Source organism: Schistocerca cancellata, chromosome 4 (genome assembly GCF_023864275.1).
Source record: "Schistocerca cancellata isolate TAMUIC-IGC-003103 chromosome 4, iqSchCanc2.1, whole genome shotgun sequence".
Classification (NCBI taxonomy): Eukaryota; Metazoa; Arthropoda; class Insecta; order Orthoptera; family Acrididae; genus Schistocerca; species Schistocerca cancellata.
In genome coordinates, this window is record NC_064629.1 from 23527746 (window position 1) to 23553808 (window position 26063).

At 41.6% G+C, this 26063-nt stretch overlaps 1 protein-coding gene across 2 annotated transcripts in view; it reads right to left on the bottom strand.

Annotated features, from left to right (window-relative positions):
- The window catches only part of LOC126184891 (exonuclease 1), a 171329-nt gene that overhangs the window by 30210 nt on the left and 115056 nt on the right, over window positions 1–26063 (bottom strand). For both annotated transcript variants that reach the window (XM_049927522.1, XM_049927521.1), the window contains one exon: window positions 19686–20424. In XM_049927522.1, the coding sequence (XP_049783479.1) occupies window positions 19686–20424 (739 nt within the window). The remainder of the gene's footprint in view (window positions 1–19685; window positions 20425–26063) is intronic.

The window sequence follows — 26063 nt, forward strand, 5'->3', positions numbered from 1 at the left end:
TGGAGTGGTAATTCTCTGATGCAGAGATGCGAGTGTAATGCTCAACAAGGTGCTCTGCAATTATGTCTAGATCGGCAGATACAGCTATATATTTGGAAATTCCAGATACACCTGCTGGGTTCTGATAACCGTGAAGTTGGTGGAGCTTGGTCCAAACCTGGGAGGGAGAGGTTCATGTTCCAACGGTGAAGACATAGTGTTCCAAACACTCGTGCTTCCTTCGTTTGATGAAGAGGCGAACCTGTGCTCGGGGCCATTTGAAGGCATTAAGGTTCCTCAGGGAGGGCTGACACTTATGGCATTGGAGGGCCCACCTACAGTCTCTAATGGCCGCAACGATTTCCGGCGACCACCAAGGCACTGACTTCCACTAGGGACAATCGGAGGAGCGAGGCATTGCTGATCACCCTTGGGAAGAACCGACCTGGGCAAGTGTCGAGATGAGGGACACTGCGGTAGGGGCAGGAAGAGTTGAAAGTGGTCACTACCACACAAGTTGTTATGTGCTCTCCGGTGGATAGACTGGAGAAAGCCAAGACTGCAAACCCAGAGATCAATGGCCGAATATGTGTCATATGCCACACTGAAATTTGTGGGGACACCTGTTTTTAGGAGGCAAAGTTCCAGGTGAGTTAGTAGGTCCTCAACATCTTTGCCACGGCATTAATCTCAGCTCCACCTCACCAAGGGTTATTGGCATTAAAATCACCCAGAAGAAGGGTGGGAGCGGGGAGTTGTGAAATGAGTGCAGCCAAACATGGGATGATACTTCACAATCTGGATGGAGGTAGATGCTACAGATGGTAATTTCCTGCATTGTCCTCACCCTGACAGCCACAGCTTCTAAAGGTGTCCGAAGAGCCACAGGTTTGCTACAGACAGAGGTATGGACGAAAATACAGAACAGTTTTTGTAATACAGCTGGTAGCCACAAAGTGCAGGGGTTCGCATTGCTGGAAACCAGGTCTCTTTAAGGACAATGCAGAAAGCAGGTGTACTGCTTAAGAGTTAATGTAACTCAGCCAGGTGGGATAAAAAAACCACTCCAGTTCCACTGGAGAATGACGCTTTCTGTTGTCTGGGGTGGCATGGAGTGACCAAGGAGGCAAATTAGGCCTCAGCATCACCTGTCGCCACTGGTTGAGTGTCGGCATTCAGTACCACTGCATCCGAGGCGTTGGCGACATCTAGGTCCACAGACGATGCCAGAATCTCCACCTTGTTCTTGGATGCAGAGCCATGGGGGAGTGCTGGTGTAGGGGGCACTGGAAGCTCCTGTTTCTTAGTGGACCTTTTCTTTGAGGTTTTGCCCTCTCGCTGCTCCTTAGGAGTTTGCTGGGAGGGCTTCTTGGAAGTACCTAAGTACCTTCAGGGCCAGAGGAAGACCTTGAAGCCTTTCGACCACAGCCAGTGGCTCTTTCAACCACTGGCTGGTGTCCACTGGACCACTGGGGGGGACTGTGGAAGGTAAGAGTCCCAAGGGACCCCTTCCACATAAGAGGAGCCAGAGGAGGCCGTTGCTTCTCCAGCAGGGGGGAGGGAACCGATGTCCTGGCATTTTGGGGGGCAATGCTTCCAAAGTAGAAGCTTTGGGAGTAAAGGAAGAAGACGTGCCCCCAGCCAACTGGATGGTGGAGGAAGATGGGTGGCCCTGAGGGTCCACTGGAGCAACCTTAGATGATGGGTGTAAAACAGCACCATTGATGGCGATGCCGTCGCGGCGGCAGCATAAGAAGATAGCATGGGAACAGGGTATAGTCTTTCATATTTGATTACTTTTGAATACATTGTGGGTGTGAACAGTGATCAATGTGTTACAAATATTTACTATCAAAAACAGTCTTGATCACAATTTATTTATTACGGTGACCGCTTTCGACCACTACCGTGGTCATCTTCAGACCAATGAGTAAGAACCTCCTTCTGGTGGTAAATCACTGGTCTGGAGATGACCACAGTAGTGGTCGAAACCGGTCACCGTAATAAATAAATTGTGATCAAGACTGTTTTTGATAGTAAATATTTCATATTTGAGTTTAGCCTCATGGTAAGATAACCTGTCCACAGTCTTGTACTTCATAATTTTGCGCTCCTTTTGGAGTACCGGGCAGTTCGGTGAGCAAGGGGAGTGATGCTGTCCACAGTTCATACAGGTGGGAGGAGGTGCACATCGAGTATTTGGATGCAGCGAATGTCCGCAGTCTCTACATGTGGCACTGGAAGGGGACCGGGAGGAAAAGTTCCCAAATTTCCAGCACTTAAAGCACCGCATAGGGGGAGGGACATAGGGTTCGACATCACATCAATACACCATCACCTTGACCTTTTCAGGTAATGAATCACCCTCAAAGGCCAAGATGAAGGCATTGGTGGCAACTCTATTGTCTCTGGGTCCCTAGCAAACACGCCAGACGAAATGAATACCCCACCGTTCTAAATTGGCACGTAGCTTGTCATCGGGCTGTAACAGGAGGTCGCAATGAAAAATAATTCCCTGGACCATATTGAGGCTTTTGTGGGGAGTGACCGAAACAGGAATATCACCCAGCTTGTCACAGGCTAGTAATGCCTGCGACTGGGTTGAGGATGCCGTCTGAATCAAAACTGACCCACTGCGCATTTTGGACAGTGCTGTCACTTCCCCAAACTTATCCTCCAGGTGCTCAACAAAAAACAGATGCTTCGTTTCTAGAAAGGAGTACTCATCATGCAACTAAGTAATGTGGCAAATAAGGATCCTGTCTCTCTGAAGCCCTATGTTCCTCCCAAGATGTTGCTAGGGAGGGGAATGATTTAGGGTCATACCTGTCAGCATTGTAATCAACCCTTCCTTTCTTAGAGACTGCTGGGGCCATTCAGTCCCCAGCAAAAGATGACTTAGTCCGCTTAATTGCAGGTCATCTGCCCTGATGCCACCCACTCCAATCAGGGGCTCTCCCCACGGGAGCCACCCAGCCACAACAAAGGCCACCTGTCACGATGGCCCTTGCTGCGAGTCCAGTTTCCCCCTTAAGATGGGCATCTACTCCTTGGCATACGAGGGGAGTTTACAGCTCAGGCATCGGCAGTGCGATCCCTGTGTTGTCAGGGGGCTACCACCAAATGGGTAGATGATGGCTCCACCACAATGGACTGGCTACCGGGCTGGATATTGTGTGCAGAGAAGTCCAATATTGTCATGGGGGTGAAACAGGACAGGACACAACGGAAGAAGATGACATAACCCGGAAAGTGTCCTCCCCCAAATAATTGAGATGCAAAGCCATGATGACAAGAGGTGCAGGAGATTGAATCTAAGGGCACAATGGACAACCCGTGCACCATGTAAGATGTCCTTCCCAATACGGCCCACACTTCTGTGGAATTTGGAAAGTGGTAGGTCAATCCATAAAATGGGACCTACACTTATAGGGCCGAAATGTGTGAAACTCCTTTTAGTCGCCTCTTACGACAGGCAGGAATACCTTGGGCCTATTCTAAACCCCAGACCCGCAGGCGCAGGGGGAGGGGGGTTCGTCACCATTTTGCAAAGCACTCCTTGATAGCTTTTATATATCCTTTAAGTAAGCAGAAAATATTGTTACATTTGAAGAATGAAAGGGATTTAAAAAGAGAGGTTTCAACCTTGTTGATGGGGTACAAATATCAAGTGAATGGTTTACTTCTGCTACCGATGTTTAACATAGTATCTTAAGAAATATTTTCTTACAGGTCTATGACGAATTTGCTTTGATGCCATTCGACACTCTGAAAATAGCCTCTGGTGAGTCAGGAGAATACAGGAGGAGAGTCACTGATTTTTAGCACAAAGCTGACAAACTGACAAAGCTGAGTGTTCAGGCACATTGTTGTGGTGCAAGAACCATGAATTGTCTCACCACAAGTATTTTCTCTTTCTGCAAATTTTTCAAGTAGCTGTTGCAAAATGCCTTGATAGCCTACAGGGTTCACTGTTTCACCTTTTCTGAACAGCGGCATCATCAGTTGAAGCGGAAGGGCTTCCTGGTGAAGGATCATGTTCAACTGACTGACAACCACTTAAGTTTTCCTAATTTCATGGAAAATTTTACATTTCATCACAGTTACAGAGAACAGCACATTAAAGAAATCGCCATGAACACTGAAACACATTGCACTTAAATAACAATATCATGAAAATAAAAAAGATACCAACATTCCAAAGACATGTGGTTACAAAGGAGGTGATGCACAAGGTAGTGCTGTCAACTGCATGTTACTAAATATCTCCACTAGCACATAACTCAAAATGTTCGGTTATTTTCTCTACAGACTTTGTGTTCTTAGTTAGGATATAAATTGCACGAAACACCCAGTAGTATATGCATCAAGGCAGTTGAATAAAGCCTTACAAAATTACTCAGCCACGGAGAAAGACAGGCTAAGTCTCATATGGTATTATCTACTTCCTTCACTACCTGTACAGTACAAAATTTAAAGTTGTATCAGATCAAGTTGTATCAGATCAGATCATGTGGTGTTAAAGTGGTTATTAGAATTGAAGAATACTTCAAGCAGATCAACACGTTGGGCACTAAGGTTGACTGAGTTTGATTATGAGGTAGTACACAAACCTGGCATGACACAAAGTAATGCCGATGGCTTGAGCATAAAGACCGGGGTCATACAAGTGCTTGGTAAAGCCCTCCAAGGTGGCAAGAGGAGCAGACTTCTGTTGCAGACTGCCAGTTATTTAGTACACAGCTGTATTTTGTGAAGGACAACAGGCTGTTGTGTAGAATGATGATGTTTGGGTTATGCGTTATGGTACCCACATCTTTGAAGGACAAAGTACTGAAGGAAGCTCAAGATTGTGTGTTAGCAAATCGTGGAAGGCACAGGACAAATGATCGTCTAATAGCTGAGCAATATTGGTAGAGGACACGGAGACAGGACATTGACCAGCATGTGAATAATTGTGTACCACTTGTACAACATATTGATCTCGGTCATCATTGCATACTGCTGTCACTGGAAATGGTGGGAATGTGTATTTTGGGTCCATTCAACCCAACACCACAGGGAAATTGCTATGTGTTAAGCATCATAGACCACCTTTCATGTTATGTGGAGACAGCTGCGATCCCGAATAAACAAGCAAGTTGGTGGCACAGGCAATGGTAAACAACTGGTTATTGCAGTTTCGCGTTATCAACACAGTAAGTACAGATCAGAGCACCAACTTCATATCCAAATTAATTAAGCTGTTGTACAAACTGCAAATCCAAAACCTAAGAACTAGTCCATTCTGCCATAAAATGGAAGAATGGAACATATCCATCACATTGTCAGTAACATGTTGTTATGTGAACAGCCATCACAACAACTGGGATATTTCCCTACCTTATGTCATAACTGCGTACAATTCTAAAGGACATGACACCTTTGGGGTTTCGTGGTACAAAGTGGTATACAGTAGAAATACATCTCCGCCCTTTAAAGTGGTTAAGCCCAAAGTTGAGAAAAATGGAGATTTGGCGAAGTAGTTTGTGAAGATATTATGAGATGTGTGGAAATGTGTGAAAACAGTGTGCGACATTATCTAAAGGTTTTCTGCTAAAGTAGTTGCTTTCAAGACAGCATCCCATACAAGCAAACCAGTTGTGACTTTACCTGCTGTTGCTCACGCCACAGGTAACTGGGCAATGCAAGGATCTCCTTAAAAAAGTACAGATCAGTAATGTTGTAGAGTTGAACCCTACATATCTGCTTTCATGCCCAGCAACTATCTTGCTGCAAATAATAACCTGAAGCCATGATCCTGCAGTCAAATAGTCTATGCATTGGGCACAATTGTAAATTAATGAAACAAAGACACACATAAAATAAAAGATAAATGAATAATTGATAAAAACAGTTCTAATGTCTGTAATTGATGTGGATGACAGAGAATTATGTTGAATAATGTTTATTCAAGAAAGTAAAACAAATAAACAGACAGTGTTCCTATGATATCAAATTAAAATATAGACAGAAAACAACCTTATCAAGTGGAGTTAAGCTGTGTTGAGAGCGTTATGAGAATGCTAGCAGAATCATGAAGCTAAACAGTCATCCAAGATGTGTGAAAAACTAAATATATGCCATGATCACAATACACAAAATATCTGCCAGCTCAAAATAATACAGAGGTCAAAGTCAGTATGCCAATTTACATAATAACACGGGAGATAACAAGTAGGAAAACATGCTCTGTCTATTCTCAGTTCTGTAAGGCAACCAGAAAAAGTTATCGAGTGTTGTAGTAGCCGTTCACCACCCAGAATCCATCACCTACATGACTGAATAATTCACACTACCTCAGGCAGGTCTGCCTTCTTCCAGAACTCATGTAAATGTGCCCTAGAAGTTAAAGTCTTGTAGCGGCCATTCACCACCCATAATCTATCACCCACATGACCAAATACCACATGATACCACAGGCAGATCTCACATCTTCAAGAACTCAACAAAGGGTCCAGAATAGCTTCCTTGAGTGTACCACTCAAAAAAATCTCTCTTCACTTAACTCCATTGGTGTTCTGCCACTGTCTACTTTTATGGTGGCTGAATACCACCCCCAACAAATATAAATCATTCTTAAGTTCTACAGACATTATTTGACTCAACTTGTGACATTCGCCTGCTTTATTTCTTCTATGATAGTCCTCAGTGTTGACATACTGCATTGTTATACTGGCCGAAAAAAGGGGGGCTGGAAGTTCAACACTAACTGCTGTAAATGATGTAGCTGATACTTGCACAGTTGCATTTCACAGTTCTTTACTTTTACTGTTCACAACCTCACAATATTACATAGTTATATGGCCAGTTCACTATCGGTTCACTTTTGATAAGCCTCATTCATAGTTTGCAGGCAAATATCGGCATACTGCTACAATAGTTTACCGTTGAACATCTACGAGCAGTAAAAACCTAACCACACAGCTCTTGCGGAATAATACGGTACATGTGACGCTATTGAACAGACAATTTCATTATTTTAACATACGACCTATTTGTGTTACACTTATTTCACAGTTAAGTTGATGCATTGTTGTTGATCTAACCAATACAGGTTTCTCGTCTGAAAATCGGCCGTGGACTGACTGTCTCGGGACCGAAATTGGGGTCTATATATATCCTCACAATAACAGGCACTGACTCTATTCATTGTTTGATGTTAAAGTTACAGAAATTCCAATTAAAACATAACTCATTCAAGTAACTAAATATATATAAAAATTCCTTCTTTTTAACAATTTCTTCTACTACAAGGGTTAGGCCGAATCATTTGCTTAAATAATGAAATTAACAGATATAGTTATACAAACAACAAACTTGGTAATTACTTTGGAATTAAATAAGAGAATGGTAGCAGAATCCTGAAGCTAAACAGTCATCCAAGACGTGTGAAAAACTGAATCTATTTTGTGATCACAATACACAAAATATTCACCAGGCAAAAATGAAAATAAAATGAATTTAAGGAGGCAGATGGCAAAACAAGAGAGGAAGTAAAAAGATCCTAGCTTGCTTCGTCACAAACTTGAGCACTTCCCATCATGAAAATGTTTAGTCTTCTTTAGTTTTAAAGATATTGAAAATATTGTTCTTTCATTGGATGCGCGCCTCATTTATCGGAGACTGCCAATGTATCCAGATTTGCTTTATTTGTCAGATTTCTAAGAGCTGAAAGATGCCATCCTTCTGCCTGTCTGACACTCTGCCATTGCAGGTGCATCATCTCTTCTTCTAAGTGATTTACTATCATCAAAATTTCCTGTACAGGGATGTACCCCTCATCCAGCCCTTCGCTGTCACATCTACTCTTGGGCTCACCTGGAGAGGCCATGACATGCCCCCGGATTGTCAATTAGCGTTCAGATGCAGAAACAACTTCTCCTCCTCTTGTCCTCTTGTACCAATTCTAGACAGCCAAATCACTCGGCTACATATGCATAACATTACAAGTGAATACAGAAGTACTTGTGTGGCAAAAGCAGGAGGGACAACATGTTGGTAAACTATCTGAGAATAGAATCAGTCAATGAGTTATGCTGGTGCATCCCTACACACTGAAGGGCCACATCAATGGTCATATCAAGTCATAGATATCACCTGTGAATATGAAGTTACAGTTGGTGACAATAGCTTCCATAGTTCATGTAGGACACTTTGAGCCATTTAAGGGAACTTTACACACTTTCCCACACATGCCAGTATTGTTCCAGCAAGAAAAGTTAAAGCTAAGAAGGAAATGGAAACTGGCGAGTGGAAGGTACGAGGAGAGCCTTATGCACTCAGATCACTCAAACAGATACCGATTGCGCAGGATATATGAAGTAGTTTTAGGGGTAAAATATATGCCAATATCACATTTTTTTAAGTTTTTGTGATAAATGTTTAGTTTCTAAGTGAACAGGAGTGTGCTATAGTGATTTGATGTTGATGTTGTACTGTGTCGTGTACACTTTGCATCTTATGAGTTAAGGTATAGAGAGTGATGTGAATTCCTTGTCCCCAGATGATGTTACCACCAAGAACGTCCAGAATGAGTATGACAATTTTGATGATACTGCACCTCTTTGATGGAGACGTCGCGGATACGTGACGGGGCAAAAAACTTGAACTGGGAGTGCAGTTTTTCTGGCAGGAGGACGTAGTGCTAACTAGCCACCAGTAAATATTAATGCTAACCTACAACACAAGGGAAGTAATAAATGATATATGAAGAAACATTAATAGGGCAGTATTTCAAAGCTGCGAGGGAAGTAATATTAGAGGCATACAGGATTGAGGCTTCGTTTGAGTGGTTAGGGGATCAATTGCATCAAGTGATTGATCAGGTGCCGTGCACATTGTTGCAATGGAAGAGGGGATGGTTAAATGCAAGTGGAATGTTATTGAAGATGGAGTTTGGTAAAGCAGATGGTGACAACATTCAGGAACTAAACAGCAAGCTGGTACAAGTGCAGGGAGTAACAAATACTAACAGAGAAACTATGGAATGGCATGCCATGTAGTTGGAAAATTTGGAGCAATATATATCGAACCAGACTGATATGAGAATTAACTATGGAATTGACAGGATACATTTAGGCAGCTCCGGGAACTAGTAATGGGGATATGGATAAAGTACAGGCTCGACTAAACTTATTGGGTGGGAGAGTGGCCGTAGAGGCTGCTGTGGTCTCTGGCAGACAGCCTAGGTGCTGTAAGGATAGAGGTGACAGCATTTCCGGAGACCATACATCATGCAGTATGAGAACAATTAAGTCCTATGTTGCTACCTCAATGACAGTTCCTAAGTGGCCTGTGGTAGCTGCAGCAAGAATTAATGGCAGCACATAGTAGAACCAAGCGAACAGATGTAGCCATTGTTTTATCGTATATCAACAGTCAAGAACAACACTGATACAGCTAAGCTTTATGTACTGGTTTGGTTCTGAGTTGCAAGTATGGATGCGCATTACCAGTGCACTCAGATGTTTTCAGACAGTACCCAGGTTTGTGACGCCGAGCTATATCATCGGCGTCAACCTCTAACTTTGAGACGAAGACGGTTTGCAGTACAAATGATTCTGCCAGTTACCTACTCTGTACTTAGGTTCCAGAAGCTACAGGCATCTGCGTGAGCAGAAGATTGTATGTGAGCTACCTGATATGTTCACACTGCCGAGTCACCTACTGGGTGACTACCTCCAGAGGGCAACCACTTCCCTGGTGGGACGTGTTCGAGTTGGCATAAACATGCCTTTGAGGTTAATCGTGCTGGGGCCTTCAGTACGAGTATCATCCTTTCCTGTGCCGTATTCCACAGCCCGAGGCACAAGAGCAGCCCAGACATGGCTGCCACTCATTGACTGCAGTGTACAGTCCCTGTCACCTACTGTAATCTTGCTGACATCAGCAGGTTACACTGCCTACGCACGTCATTGCCAAGGCAGTACTGCTGATGGCAGCTTGCTGAGTTTCTGCAGCTCATTACATCATCTTGGGGCCAACGGCCTACAGTCCAGCAGCGAGCGCATCTCTGTGCCTAATATGAATAAAAGTCTAATTCATTCTAGGACGTCTTACTAGAGGTCTGCCGCTCTATTCCAGTCACCGTCAGCACTCACAACCCACATCCAGAAGAAAGAAGAGGTGCTTCATCCTGACCTCAGTAAAGCTGTTTCCTCTGTCTTGCTCGGGTTGCCTCCTATCCACAACAGCAGCACTCACTTGTGAAAACATAGCAATGCAAAAGACAACAATGTGTTGAAAAAAATTGTAAGACGGCAGCACGAGCACAGTGCAAGAAATGTAATGTGGGACCCTGTGTTGAATGGTTTGCTGCTTATCATACCAACTATTTAGTGTTGTTTTTGATTTGTATTTTGTACTCATGTTTTTTTAGATTGTGTGTTTTCATTTGGATGTGGCGTCCCGCCAAGTGGTCGATGGCTTCCCGATCACTAGTTCTAGAGTCGCCAGGGAAACGGCAGCTGACCCAGTTCTCCGGCAAGTAGTTCGCCTCGTTCAGCAGGGGTGGTCATCCCGACCTCCAGGTCGGGCCTCGGATCCTCTTCGTAATTATTTTGTTCTACGAGACCACCTCTCAGTCTTGGAAGGAGTTCTCCTTCTGGCTACCGACGATATAGCTCCTCGTGTGGTTGTTCCTGCAAGTTTGCGAAGGAAGGTCCTCACGTTATTACGTAAGAGGCACTGGGGTGTTTCCCGTACTAAAACCTTGGCTCGCAGACACGTGTACTGGCCCGGTATTGACAGAGAAATTGAGCACTTGGTGGCCGCCTGTTCCAAGTGTGCGAGTCAACAGGCTTTCCCCAGGTCAGCGTTCTCTTCATGGCTGCCTGCAACCCAGGCATGGGAACATGTTCACATAGATTTTGCGGGCCCGTTTCTCAATGGCTTTTGGCTCATTGTCATTGATGCTTATTTCCGATTCCCATATGTGGTTCACTGCCCCTCAACCACTTCAGAAGTTGCAATCCAGGCACTTCCAAAAATCTTTACTGTGGAAGACGTGCCAGTCACCCTGGTATCGTACAATGGACCTCGGTTTATTTCGCAGACGTTCCAGGATTTTTGTAGGCTCTTTGGTATTTGGCACGTTTACTCTCCCCCCTTTCATCCACAATCAAATGGGGAAGCCGAGCGCATGGTGTGCACATTTAAGACTCAGATGAAAAAGTATGTGCACAAATTTCCTGCGGAGGACGCATTGACGTTTTTCCTGATGGCATACCGGACCACACCGATGGGAGAACGCAGCCCCGCAGAGCTCCTCCACGGGCTCCGACCTAGGTCTCTGCTGCAGCTCCTCTGGCCTGGTCCTCGCCAGACTTCGCAAAATGGGGTACCCGGCTTTCCACAGGGTATGTCGATCTGGACACTGTAATGGATCTGGGAGTTATGTTATTTTTTTTTTTTTTACTGTATTTGTCGATACCAAATTGTGAATGTTTTCTTATATTTTTTGTCAGAATTTATTATAATTTGCCTTATGATATGTTAATTTACCTATATTTTTGAGAGTGAAAGCATATTGATTACTATTAGCAAATGTGTCGAAGAATAGCAAAGAGACTGATTACAAGTGGAAGCTTGTGTGTTGTGTAAAACATCTTTGACGCTGTAGTCGTCTTTGACTGTAGTCAGTCGGCAGTTAACTCTTGGAGTGTATTGACGGTAGAACAATGTGAAGGTCGCCGTCATAAATAATTTTGAATTATGTTACTGTTTTTTTTTTTTTTTTTGTATTAACTATAAGAAGAAACTACATTTGAAGAATTGGTATTTGAAACACGAAAATGAGGGAAACACGTTGAACCACGTCAATTCTGCAACCGACAAAGATGCATTGTGGAATCATACTTAGACAACTGAAGCCAAGACTAATATCGCCGTGTAAACATCTAACGGAAAAGGTACTGTCACAAAATATGGCAAATTTAAGTAACTAATAAATAGTGAGCATATTTTCAACTTGTGGCTCATCCGGGATAGCATATTTCAACTGTGTCGTAGTCGGGAAACCATATTTCAACTGTGGACTGTAGCCGGGAAAACATATTTCAATTGGGGGCTCAGCCGGGATATTGTGTTCACGAGATCTTCAACAGTGCTACGAGGAAGAAAATTTTTGTGTGTTAATACCAGTTTTTTCAGAATGTGTGTTACAGTATTTGTGTTCATCGGGAAGTAAAGGTTTTGGAGAAGAAATGTTTCGGCAAAAAATATAATTTTCGACAGAAGAAAATATTTCAAGAATTTTGGTCAACAATCACATGGATGGAAAACGTGGATTTGCACCAGTAGTAGTGTGTTCCAGATAAGTCACGAAACCCTCGTATTTTGTTAAAACAATCTTTTTATCTTGTTTTGCATTCTTGTGTATAAATTTTTTTCTTCACAATGACTTATGAGATTTTCGAGAGTATTGTGCCTAAAGTAGAAACTAGTAATTTAATAGACTTTGTAAATCAAGACAGGTCAAATGTAACAGAAAGAACCGATCAGTTTGATTTAAAAAGTTTTCTTGTAAATTTCACGAAAGAAATTAAACAATCAGTTGACGACAATAAGACTTACTGGGATGAAAAAAATTGATAACATTTTGTTGCAAGTCCAAGCAGTCAATACCCAAGTGGGTGATCTTTCGAACAGAGTTGGCAGTGTTGAGGAAAAAATTGAATCTGTGGAAGCAAAAGTAAATGAAATTGATGCTAAATTGAGCGGTGAAATTAATACTGTAAAAAATGAGTTACTAGCAGATAGGGAAAGAAATGTAATTGATTTTAATTAGATAAAAGGGGAAATTAAAAATTTGGATGAGAATACAAAAGTTTTAGTAAAAACTGTAGAACAAAAAACTGACAATCGTTTGGTTACTTTAGAAAAAAAAGTTGAGTGCAATGATTTAGAAAACAAAAAAATCTGTCTAAGAACTTAGCGAAAAAATTGAGTTTTGACATTGAATTTCAAAGCAAAAATTACAATGTCAACACATGCAATCTTGTATCTAATATTCCAGTGAAGTACTTTTCGGTAGATGGACCCTTACATCCCGTTGATTTTATACAGTATTGTAAGGATTATTTTTTACCTCACTCACCAGATGATATGAAAATTAAATTTGTGAAAAAATTCTTGGAAGGGGAAGCTTTGACTTGGGCAAACCAGATTGTAACTTTGGGGATAACCTTTTCAGAATTTGAATCAAAATTTCTGGTAAATTTTTGGGATGATCTTAAACAAACTAGAATCAAAAGTGAATTTTTGAATGGGAGAAACTATAGAGAATCAGATGGGGGCATGAAACAATTTTGCAAAAGTGAACTTCAAAAACTTATTCACTTAACAAAACCTTTGGATGACTTGATCAAAATTGATACCTTAAAGAGAAGATTGCCATCAGCAATGCAGTTGAGTTTAGTTCATTGTCCTGATAGTAATGTAGAGCAGTTTCTCAATTATATTGAAAAGTTGGATAGGGTAACAACAAGAACACACAGTGGGTTTACTCAGAAAGGTAATGGTCAAAATTGGGGAAATGATAACTTTCAAAAAAGGGAACAAAACAATTATCATGGTGTCAGTCAAAATTCAGGGGGATATAACAATTTTCAGAAGAAGGACCATAATGTTTATCCAAAACAAGAACAACATTTTCTCGGAAAAAAATCAACAAAATAGAGAACACTTTAGGGATCAAAATCACAGAAATTTTGCTAGAGATCAGTACAATAGAAACTACCAACAATCAGGTAATGTTTGGCATAGGAATGGGAACAGAAATGTGGATCAGAGGCATTGGCAGAACCATAATCAGCAGTTCAAGCAGGAACAAGTTGTAATTCAGGAAACAAAAAACGAGTAGACGCCCCCTTGAAGGTCCGCAAGGTTGAGGCAGAAGGTGAGCATGATGAAAGGACCAATGGATGTGACTATCATAAACACAAACATGACAGTTCCAAACCTAAGCTATCACATGAGGTTATTAGTTGTTACTTATTGAAGAAATTTCAAGAGGAAAATAATGATATTGATACAGATAAAATTTTCAGTACACAAGAACATACAGTAGATAAAAGTAATTGTGATTCATTTAATTTAACAGAGTTTTACACTTGGGCAGAAAAGAACAACACTTTGTCAGATGATGTAATTTGTAGTAGTTCAGAGATGTGTGGGAATGAAAGAGAGAATGCACGCTGTGAGAATGAAAATATTGGTGAAAGGGATCTGGTAACTTTAGAAAGGGGAAATTATATTTTGGGGAATAATTTGAATGTATATGACCTGAATATGTATGATGATAATGATGTTGATGATAAAGTTGATAATGATAGTAATGAGATTGATGATGATGTTGAGGTAAGGTGTTTCATTAGTTTAAATAGGGAGTTGGGTATACACATTGTTGAAAATGGATTAAATAGTGAGAATGTTATAGAAATTCCCAGGGATGTTACCAGGATGAATAAGGCTCACAAGCAGGGTGTATGTGAAAGTGTGAATTTTGATGTTGTTGGTAAAGAATCTGACTACACAAATAACGATGACACATGTACAACTTCTAGCCTAAGTGAAACTTTTACAGACACTAATGATACACACACATTTCTTGTGAATATATGGCTGAACAGTGAAACTATTTCTTTCGACAAGAACTTTAGAAACATGCTTATTAATGTATGTGAAACTGTGGTGTCACCGCCAGACACCACACTTGCTAGGTGGTAGCTTTAAATAGGCCACGGTCCATTAGTACTTGTCGGACCCGCGTGTCGTCACTGTCAGTGATCGCAGACCGAGCACCACTACACGGGAGGTCTTGAGAGACGTACTAGCACTCGCCCCAGTTGTACGGACGATTTTGCTAGCGACTACACTGACCAAGCCTTTCTCTCATTTGCCGAGAGATAGTTAGAATAGCCTTCAGCTAAGGCCATGGCTACGACCTAGCAAGGCGCCATTAACAATTTCTAGAGAGAGTCTCACTTGTATCATCAAGAATACTGTATACAAATGATGGATTAAAGTTAAGTATTCCAGCAGCTACGTACTTTTCTTTATAGCATTCATTACGTATCCTGTTTCAGACCTAACGCCAGCCGGCGTGAGTTGACGCATGCCCTTTCGGCTTCCTTGCCTTGTGTCTAGACTGTCTTGTCTAGACACAACAGAAACTGTATGTCCTGAGTGGTGGAAAAAGATGAGATATTTTATTTTTGAAAAGCTGAAGGATAACAGTATACAATGTGATTTGGATGAAAATTCTTGGCTATTTGAGATAATAGAGAGTACTAATGACAATTTTGTATCTTGTGCAAGTTTTATAACTGTGACAAATAATACATGTAATGGTATACCATATGATTCTGATAAGTATAGGTTTGGGGAAATTGAAAGTGATTTATTACATGAGGATACAGGTTCTGAGAAAAGTGTCAATTTTGCAGTCCTTATATAAAAGTTCAAATTGGGTCATGGATTGGTAAATGTTTAATTGATACAGGAAGTGAGATCTCGGGAATATCTGAAAGGTTAAGCAAGAAATTGAAAGCGGGGAAAGATTATGTTGAAATGCCAGTTGTTGGGGTAAAGATAAAAGGTGCTACTGGGAAGAGCAGTAAAGTGGTAAAAAGCCAGGCTTTCGTGACATTTTTAATTGAAGGCAAGTTGTTCACACATGGATGTTTTGTAATTCAGGAATTTAATGAGGATTTTCTTTTGGGTATGAATTGGATAGTAAAAGTAAATACAGCATTTGATTGGGTTGGAAGAAAACTTTTGATAGAAACTAGTGAAAGGGAATACATTCAGACAAATTTTGTGAACACACTTGGTGATCAGAGTAATGGAAATTTTGACAGTATCAATTTATTAAAAGAAAATAGACTGGAGAATATTGAAACTCATAGATTTGATACTGATTAAGTTGAATTTGGGAATTTAGTAAATTTGAAAATTTCAGAAACACAAAATTTATCTGGGGAGGAAAAACAACAGTTAGAAAATCTGCTGTGGGAATACAGTGATGTTTTCAGTGGCATATCTGGTAGGCTAAAGGGTTATCAGTGTGAGCTTCAGGTAAAACCTCATGAACTATTTTTCATAAAAACATACAGTATTGCAATATCAAAAAGACCTGCTGTTGAGAAAGAGCTGAAAAACATGGAAGGATGTAATATAATAGAAAGGAGTATCAGTGCATATAATAATCCTCTAGTAGTGGTTTAAAAAAGAGTGGAGTGAAACTATATAAATAGAAATCATAATTTCAAAATTTAAATAACCTATTATAATCTAAAACAAAAGTCCTCCACTGGAATATGCTTGTTAGAACAAAAAAAAACTACCTGTACAACCAAGTATGTATATTTGCATGTATAAATTAATAATTTGAAGTCACATGTTAATTGAAACTGATGAAAAAACACTGTTGTAACAAAAAATGAGAGAAAGATTTATTTTTACTTAAAAAAAAAATTAAAAAATGGTCTCCCTAGTGAGCATTTCTGAATTTTTCAAATTTTTGGAAGCTAAGTCTTCCCTGTGAGTGAAGGCATGCATGTGAGGACATGCATGCAAGGGTATAAGTTTCAAAAGCAATATTTGATAAAGCCTCATGATATATGAGCAATTTATTGTTCTTTATACTGATGATGTGGGGAGCGAAAGTAATCTTCACAAGAATGTGACTTGTAATAATATTGTAGTAGAGAGGCAAGTGCACATAAATAATTGCAAAAAATTTAGATAATACTGATGTATCTTCAGCTGTACTAAAAAAAGAAAATCATAAGCAAAAAAATATACAAAAGAAAAAAAAAACATGAGTAACAAAAATAAAATTAAAAAAATCAGAAGTAAAAAAAATATAAAAAGGCAAATATATATAAAAAAAGCACTACACTATATATGTTCAAGAACCAGTTGGCACAGTGTGACCAAAGAAGTGGTTGTAGATATCTTATTCTAGCACAGAAGTTTTACCTTTCTATTATTTTCAATCTGTATGCTGTATGTTGGAATATTTCTCATGTATGTTTTATACCATGTATATTTGTCATGTCAAATAATTTCTTTACTTGAATTTTTTTGTGTATGAGATTGATGGGGAAGGATCATTGCAACAACAGCCAGTAACAAGTCCACAGATTCAGAGAGTCCAAATTTGGAAGAGGTTATCAGACTGCATCATTAATGTACCAATTGTGTAATACAGATCCATTACTGAGTGTGGTCGGGATTTTGTTGTATATGTCCATAACAACAAAAGCCCTGGGGAGCAGCTGTAATGGATCTGGGAGTTATGTTATTTTTTTTTTTACTGTATTTGTCGATACCAAATTGTGAATGTTTTCTTATATTTTTTGTCAGAATTTATTATAATTTGCCTTATGATATGTTAATTTACCTATATTTTTGAGAGTGAAAGCATATTGATACTATTAGCAAATGTGTCGAAGAATAGCGAAGAGACTGATTACAAGTGGTACTGTAATTTTTTTTTTTTTGTATTAACTATAAGAAGAAACAACATTTGAAGAATTGGTATTTGAAACACCAAAATGAGGGAAACACGTTGAACCACGTCAATTCTGCAACTGACAAAGATGCATTGTGGAATCATACTTAGACAACTGAAGCCAAGACTAATATCGCCGTGTAAACATCTAACGGAAAAGGTACTGTCAGGAAATATGGCAAATTTAAGTAAATAATAAATAGTGAGCATATTTTCAACTTGTGGCTCGTCCGGGATAGCATATTTCAACTGTGTCGTAGTCGGGAAACCATATTTCAACTGTGGACTGTAGCCGGGAAAACATATTTCAACACGTGGGTTTGGTCGCAATCCACGTTGGATACTGGCGGTGGTACTGCACCGCAATGGCCGCTGGCTCTATATCTTGCAGGTGGGGGACCGGGAGGTACGTCGTCACCAAAATCAGGTACGACCATGTTTGGGCACTCACCCTCCGACCCCTCAGGCGCCGGCTTCCCATTGCTGGCACCCGTGTTGTTTTCTCAGGGGACACTACCACCCCTCCCACCTGTGACTCCGCCACACTGGGATGGGTCTCAGCCTCGGCGGCCTCCAGTAGTTCCAGCACCAGCATGGCATCGGCATCGTTAGAGATGCCCCGGCGAGAGCCGGCCCCGTTTCTCAAGAGGCTGGTTCTCCTGTGGTCGTGCCGCCCCTGTCGTCCCTGCCACTGGGTCTTGCCCCTGCTGAGGTGGAACAGGATCCGGAGTTCGACAGCTTGTCGTCCGTTCTGTCCCGGGCTCCGGTGGTGGGACGACGGGAACCTCTTCGTGTGGGTCACTTCCAACCATATTCGAAGGTTCCGGCTCGAGGGTTGGCAGATCTCCCCCCCCCCCCCCCCGACTCCAGCATTCCACTGGACGTGGAGGTCATCGCTACTGCACGACGCTCAACCTTCCAACGCAGTGGATCACAGTGGCTTCACCCCCTGAAGGAGGAGGAGTGCAGTAGCCACCAGAAAGATCGTGGGAGGCGCACATCAGCACGGCGTGTCACGGACAGTAGTTGCCGCAAGTAAAGTCCCGTCCACCAGAGGACACGCGAGAATTCGGCCGTGCCCTCTGCCAGCGGGCATGCCTAGCAGACAGTTCCCGGTCTATACTATGTGAAGTGCGACGGACAATGTGAATCGTGTTAATACAAGGGCTTAAGGTTACATTTATGGTATGGTGTATTATATGAAACTAGAAAGGAAAAAATACCTTTTAATTTTAAATGCTTCTTACTCAATCTAACAAACAAGACAGAAGCAATAAATGTAAAAAAATAATAAAAATAATTTGTGCACTAACAGGTTAAATTTTCGTTAATTCCTGACTGCCTAGTCCATGTCATTATAAATTAATGGGCTGTGCACTGATCTGCCCACACTGCCAGGCTCACCGGCTGGTAAGGTGGTCACTGTTACTGATCACTTAGTGTACAAAACAGATTTCACAATGTCTGCTTTTCACTTAGGCAGCATGTGATCAACATGCTGACTTCTATACTGCCTGATTGGTGTACAGTGTGTAAGATTGTTGCCCTGTTGTACTTACGTCAAAGTCGGTGTTATGAATTAAGTCAGAGAAGAACTGAGCTATCGAATGGGATGTATCACACACGAAAGTAGCAAATGGGATAACAGAAGACACAATTTTTCCATAACTTCTACGACATAATTTATGCAGCCACAGAGCTCTGAGTCCACCTATTTTGCAGTTATTCTGAGCACTAGACATTTTCATTTGTGTGGATACACTATGTTTCTTTGCACTGTCATTAAACATTAGCTAGTTGTTGCTATGTGTGCAACACTGTCACTGGATTTATGCATTGCTTATTTTTGAATTGTATTTCTCCTTATCATGTACATGTTGCAACAATGTACAATATTTCACACTCTTTTATGACTGCAGTAACTTATCATTAGCAGAAACTGCTCTACATGATGCGATATTTATAGGAGTTAAATTACATGGTGTCAACATTACAGGTGATGAAAAAGTCTCATCAAATTACAGTGAAGTATTATATTTGAAAACGAAATGCTGCAAGATTTTGTAATATATCTTATATCAGAAATAAACAGCAATTCTAACACATCAGTGGGCTACTGAACATATAGCAGTAGTATTTTTCTTACCTCATACTGAACTTTCTGGGACTTCAATTGAGAACGCTGGTCCACATTATAACAAGCAACATTTTCATTGGATGAAGAAGTTTTGTTGTCCTTGCTGATGTGCTGATCTGACATCGTTGTCCCATCGTTTTCTCTTAATGTTTCGCTTACGTCAGGTATTTTGTTTCCCATGATCTCTGCATCTACTTTTCTCCACTTAAATACTGATGTAAAGGGTTTCTTCTGTACCATGGGGGTTGTCTCATCTGTCAATAATTTACTATCTGTATCTTCACAAGTCCTCTTTGTTTTCATCGAGTCATCAATTTCTCCTGATAAGCTGTCATGCATTCCAATCAGTTTGAAGGGTTTCTCAAGTTCTTCTGACATGCTACTGTTTGTACCTGTTCCACTATCGAACTGAGTTTCTGAGTTACTACGCTGGGATGCTTGAGTTTCTAAATTACTTGACTGTGATGTAAACTGACTGCTGGGCTGAGTTAAAGAATCCTCTAAGTCAACATCACACTGGACCATTTCTCTGCTTTTCAAGGCAAAAAAAGCAGAGTTGCTCATCTCCACTGGATCTGAAACATCACTTAGTTTCCCTCGCTCATCTGTACACAGAGATTTCTCACTCACTGCTGAATACAACTGCAGGACACTGTCAGATGGTGGATTGTTTTTATCTTCAGATGAGTCTTTCTGTGCAGTTTCAGTTGTATCACTATTACAGTCAAGATTGTTGGACGTAAAATACCTAAAAAGAGAATTCAAAATCAAATCACAAAATTTGAATGCTGTTGCAATTTATTACATACATGTAAATTGAAAAAGGACAATCATGGGAGCTTTTGACTTTGTATTCCGAATGAAGGAAGGAAAAAAATAGGATTTAATGTTGTATCAAGCATGGGATCATTAAGGATGGAGCATAAGGTTCGTCTGGTAAAATGTTATTTACTTACATTTATCTAGTAACATGTCCAACTATAGGTTCATTAATGGATATGTAGGGTTAATGAAGTTGTACTGTTACACTAGTTTTTGTCATTTTATTTTACTTTGATTTTCGCACAGATTACATTTTCAACACAGTATGATAAACATTCACTTACTGATGTAAGAATTGGGCATGGATGTTTACAAGTGGGGTTCATATGATGACAAACAATTTTGCAATATATTTTCTTCAATATTGGTCTTTTTCTGTAAATGTAGATAACTAAGTATCGCATGTTGCATGAAAAAATGGTATTTCCTGTAAAGAATATCGATATACAGCTATGTGAGTGTTACTTCATAATTTCTGAAACTTGAAAGCATCTAAATTTGTCATATCTCGAATCGATCTCACAAGGAATACCTTGAGCGCAGAGTCACAAGTTCAATCATTAGTAAGGCTAATTTGAAAGTGCTGTGTTAACAATTATGGGAGGAAAAATATTAGCTGCTAATGGCTCACTATGTGCATCAGGAGGGCAACAGAAAATCAGAAGATGTACGGGGGTTGGGAGGGGGGGGGGAGGGGGGGGGGGGCAGAGATCAACCTTATGGGATGTATATATTACACTTCACAAAATGGACATCATTGACATTAAAGACATGTTCAAAACAAATCATGAACTTGCACCACGAAGATCAAATGAAAAATGGTGCGTCACAGTGATAACTCAGGTTCGCAGCATCGAGATTGGAGGCGAACTCCTAGGGAGTTACAAACCGTGTAGGACACTCAGCTAGCCATCCACTCTTAAAGAATTCATTGGTGTAACTGAGTGATGATAACTGATGGAATGTGATGGCAAGCAACCAAATCCTTTAAGATGTTGCTGCAGATAGTGTGATTACATGTTTTACAGGCACAGAAAAAAACGAAAATCCAGAGGTTGACTTCGTCCTGTGGTTCCAGATGGTATGAACAGCAATGTCACACACTTTTCAGGAGTGATAGTTTGCTCTAAAGGAGTACGATTTTTATATCCAGACCAGGAATCAAGCAAAAGCAAGTTATTTTCACCAGCTATTGGCCAAAAGCAGTGTTCACACCATAGTTGTAGTTCTCTTATGCCCATTTTCCCACTTTTGCCTACTGTGACGTAAATATTCCCTACTGCCCTTGCAAGATCGCGTCCACAAGAATTCTTGCAGCACAATAAATTACTTTCCAGTCAATTTACCATATAGATTAACAGTCGCCTAATTGTATATGAATATGGCAAGGCACTGATGTTAATGGATCTTGATATAACTCTCTTCGTACCTCTAATTTCCAGCATTCCTTTCATATGCATTTCCTCTTCACATCCTGATTGCTTGGAGATGAAAACAAATTTCTTACTGAACAATGAGAAAGGTTTGTTTATCTCACCTAAATTTTTTCATGCCTATTCCACAGTTTGCTGTGCATTGTCAAATTGACATTTTGTCTGAAATTTTGTTATCTTACATCTTCCAATTCTGTAGCACTACGAATTATTTAAGAATAAAGGAGACGACTCACTCAAAGGCAGAAGCACTGCATCATCAGTAGGTACAAAAACAAAAGCTATAGAGCTTGGCTACCTTTCAGCATGTGCTTTCTTATTCAAGCTTGTGGACACGACCTGTCTCCCTACACTGTGCTTAACTGCATGCCAGCTCTTTCCTGGCCCACAAGCGGTGTGGTGTGTGGTGGGGGATGGAGAGAGGCAGGAGGCAGGGAGGGGCTGAGGGGGGGGGGGAGGCATCTAGCAGCTTGTAGGAGAGGGGTGAGCCATCTGTGAGCTAATTAGGAGTGCAAGCAGAAGGGGCGGGTGGCAGACGGAGTAAGATAACAGCACACAACTAGCAGATGTGGGGACACACATTGGATTGGGGGCAGGGGATGCGCGCGCGCATAATCACGTGCGTGAGCGCACGCACGCACGCCCGCGCGCGCACGCACCCACACCCACACACTCTCTCTCTCTCTCTCTCTCTCTCTCTCTCTCTCTCTCTATCTATCTATTGGGTTTCGGGGGAGGGGGGGGGGGGGGGGAGAGCAGCATCGAGTTACCTTACGTTTAGGCCCAGAACGTTATGTGAAAAAATGATGTGGTGTAAGGATACCTCCCATCTGTGCAGCTCAGAAAAGCTGGTGGTGGGGAGGATCCAGATGGCACGGGTTGTGATGCAGACACTGAAATCTCATATGTTGTGTGCTCTGCCACTGGGTGGTCCTCCTTGTTTCTGGCAACAGCTTGGTGGTTGCCATTCATTCTAATTGATGACTGGTTTTGTGTCATACCAATGTAAAATAATGTGCAGTGGTTGCAGCAGAGCTGGTATATAACATGGCTGCTTTCACAGGTGGCCCAGCCTCTGACGGGGTAGGATAAGCCTGTGATGGAACTTGAATAGGTGGTGTTGGGTGGGTGGAATGGATGATTTGGTGAAGACTGCCAGTCTCGCTAGCGGGATGAAAGCAGAGCTCACCATCTGCAGCATCGTCGACAGGACTGACTGCGGACCTTTGGTACAGAGCCGAGTGGAGGGTCTGAATCAGAGGCTGAGACGGTTCTGCGACCTTGTGGGCTGCAGATTCCTCGACTTGCGCCATAGGGTGGTGGGGTTTCGGGTTCCGCTGGATAGGTCAGGAGTCCACTACACGCAACAAGCGGCTACACGGGTAGCAGGGGTTGTGTGGCGTGGGCTGGGCGGTTTTTTAGGTTAGATGGCCTCGGGCAAGTACAGAAAGGGCAACAGCCTCAACGGGTGCGGGGCAAAGTCAGAACATGCGGGGACCAAGCAGCAATCGGTATTGTAGTTGTAAACTGTCGAAGCTGCGTTGGTAAAGTACCGGAACTTCAAGCGCTGATAGAAAGCACTGAAGCTGAAATCGTTATAGGTACAGAAAGCTGGCTGAAGCCAGAGATAAATTCTGCCGAAATTTTTACAAAGGTACAGACGGTGTTTAGAAAGGATAGATTGCATGCAACCGGTGGCGGAGTGTTCGTCGCTGTTAGTAGTAGTTTATCCTGTAGTGAAGTAGAAGTTGATAGTTCCTGTGAATTATTATGGGTGGAGGTTACACTCAACAACCGAGCTAGGTTAATAATTGGCTCCTTTTACCGACCCCCCGACTCAGCAGCATTAGTGGCAGAACAACTGAGAGAAAATTTGGAATATATTTCACATAAATTTTCTCAGCATGTTATAGTCTTAGGTGGAGATTTCAATTTACCAGATATCGACTGGGACACTCAGATGTTTAGGACGGGTGGTAGGGACAGAGCATCGAGTGACATTATACTGAGTGCACTATCCGAAAATTATCTCGAGCAATTAAACAGAGAACCGACTCGTGGAGATAACATCTTGGACCTACTGATAACAAACAGACCCGAACTTTTCGACTCTGTAAGTGCAGAACAGGGAATCAGTGATCATAAGGCCGTTGCAGCATCCCTGAATTTGGAAGCTAATAGGAATATAAAAAAAGGGCGGAAGGTTTATCTGTTTAGCAAGAGTAATAGAAGGCAGATTTCAGACTACCTAACAGATCAAAATGAAAATTTCTGTTCCGACACTGACAATGTTGAGTGTTTATGGAAAAAGTTCAAGGCAATCGTAAAATGCGTTTTAGACAGGTACGTGCCGAGTAAAACTGTGAGGGACGGGAAAAACCCACCGTGGTATAACAACAAAGTTAGGAAACTACTGCGAAAGCAAAGAGAGCTTCACTGCAAGTTTAAATGCAGCCAAAACCTCTCAGACAAACAGAAGCTAAACAATGTCAAAGTTAGCGTAAGGAGGGCTATGCGTGAAGCGTTCGGTGAATTCGAAAGTAAAATTCTATGTACCTACTTGACAGAAAATCCTAGGAAGTTCTGGTCTTACGTTAAATCAGTAAGTGGCTCGAAACATCATGTCCAGACACTCCGGGATGATGATGGCATTGAAACAGAGGATGACAAGCGTAAAGCTGAAATACTAAACACCTTTTTCCAAAGCTGTTTCACAGAGGAAGACCGCACTGCAGTTCCTTCTCTAAATCCTCGCACAAACGAAAAAATGGCTGACATCGAAATAAGTGTCCAAGGAATAGAAAAGCAACTGGAATCACTCAACAGAGGAAAGTCCACTGGACCTGACGGGATACCAATTCGATTCTACACAGAGTACGCGAAAGAACTTGCCCCCCTTCTAACAGCCGTGTACCGCAAGTCTCTAGAGGAACGGAAGGTTCCAAATGATTGGAAAAGAGCACAGGTAGTCCCAGTCTTCAAGAAGGGTCGTCGAGCAGATGCGCAAAACTATAGACCTATATCTCTGACGTCGATCTGTTGTAGAATTTTAGAACATATTTTTTGCTCGAATATCATGTCGTTTTTGGAAACTCAGAATCTACTATGTAGGAATCAACATGGATTCCGGAAACAGCGATCGTGTGAGACCCAACTCGCTTTATTTGTTCATGAGACCCAGAAAATATTAGATACAGGCTCCCAGGTAGATGCTATTTTTCTTGACTTCCGGAAGGCGTTCGATACAGTTCCGCACTGTCGCCTGATAAACAAAGTAAGAGCCTACGGAATATCAGACCAGCTGTGTGGCTGGATTGAAGAGTTTTTAGCAAACAGAACGCAGCATGTTGTTATCAACGGAGAGACGTCTACAGATGTTAAAGTAACCTCTGGTGTGCCACAGGGGAGTGTTATGGGACCATTGCTTTTCACAATATATATAAATGATCTAGTAGATAGTGTCGGAAGTTCCATGCGGCTTTTCGCGGATGATGCTGTAGTATACAGAGAAGTTGCAGCATTAGAAAATTGTAGTGAAATGCAGGAAGATCTGCAGCGGATAGGCACTTGGTGCAGAGAGTGGCAACTGACCCTTAACATAGACAAATGTAATGTATTGCGAATACATAGAAAGAAGGATCCTTTATTGTATGATTATATGATAGCGGAACAAACACTGGTAGCAGTTACTTCTGTAAAATATCTGGGAGTATGCGTGCGGAACGATTTGAAGTGGAATGATCATATAAAATTAATTGTTGGTAAGGCGGGTACCAGGTTGAGATTCTTTGGGAGAGTCCTTAGAAAATGTAGTCCATCAACAAAGGAGGTGGCTTACAAAACACTCGTTCGACCTATACTTGAGTATTGCTCATCAGTGTGGGATCCGTACCAGATCGGGTTGACGGAGGAGATAGAGAAGATTCAAAGAAGAGCGGCGCGTTTCGTCACAGGGTTATTTGGTAACCGTGATAGCGTTACGGAGATGTTTAACAAACTCAAGTGGCGGACTCTGCAAGAGAGGTGCTCTGCTTCGCGGTGTAGCTTGCTCGCCAGGTTTCGAGAGGGTGCGTTTCTGGATGAGGTATCGAATATATTGCTTCCCCCTACTTATACCTCCCGAGGAGATCAC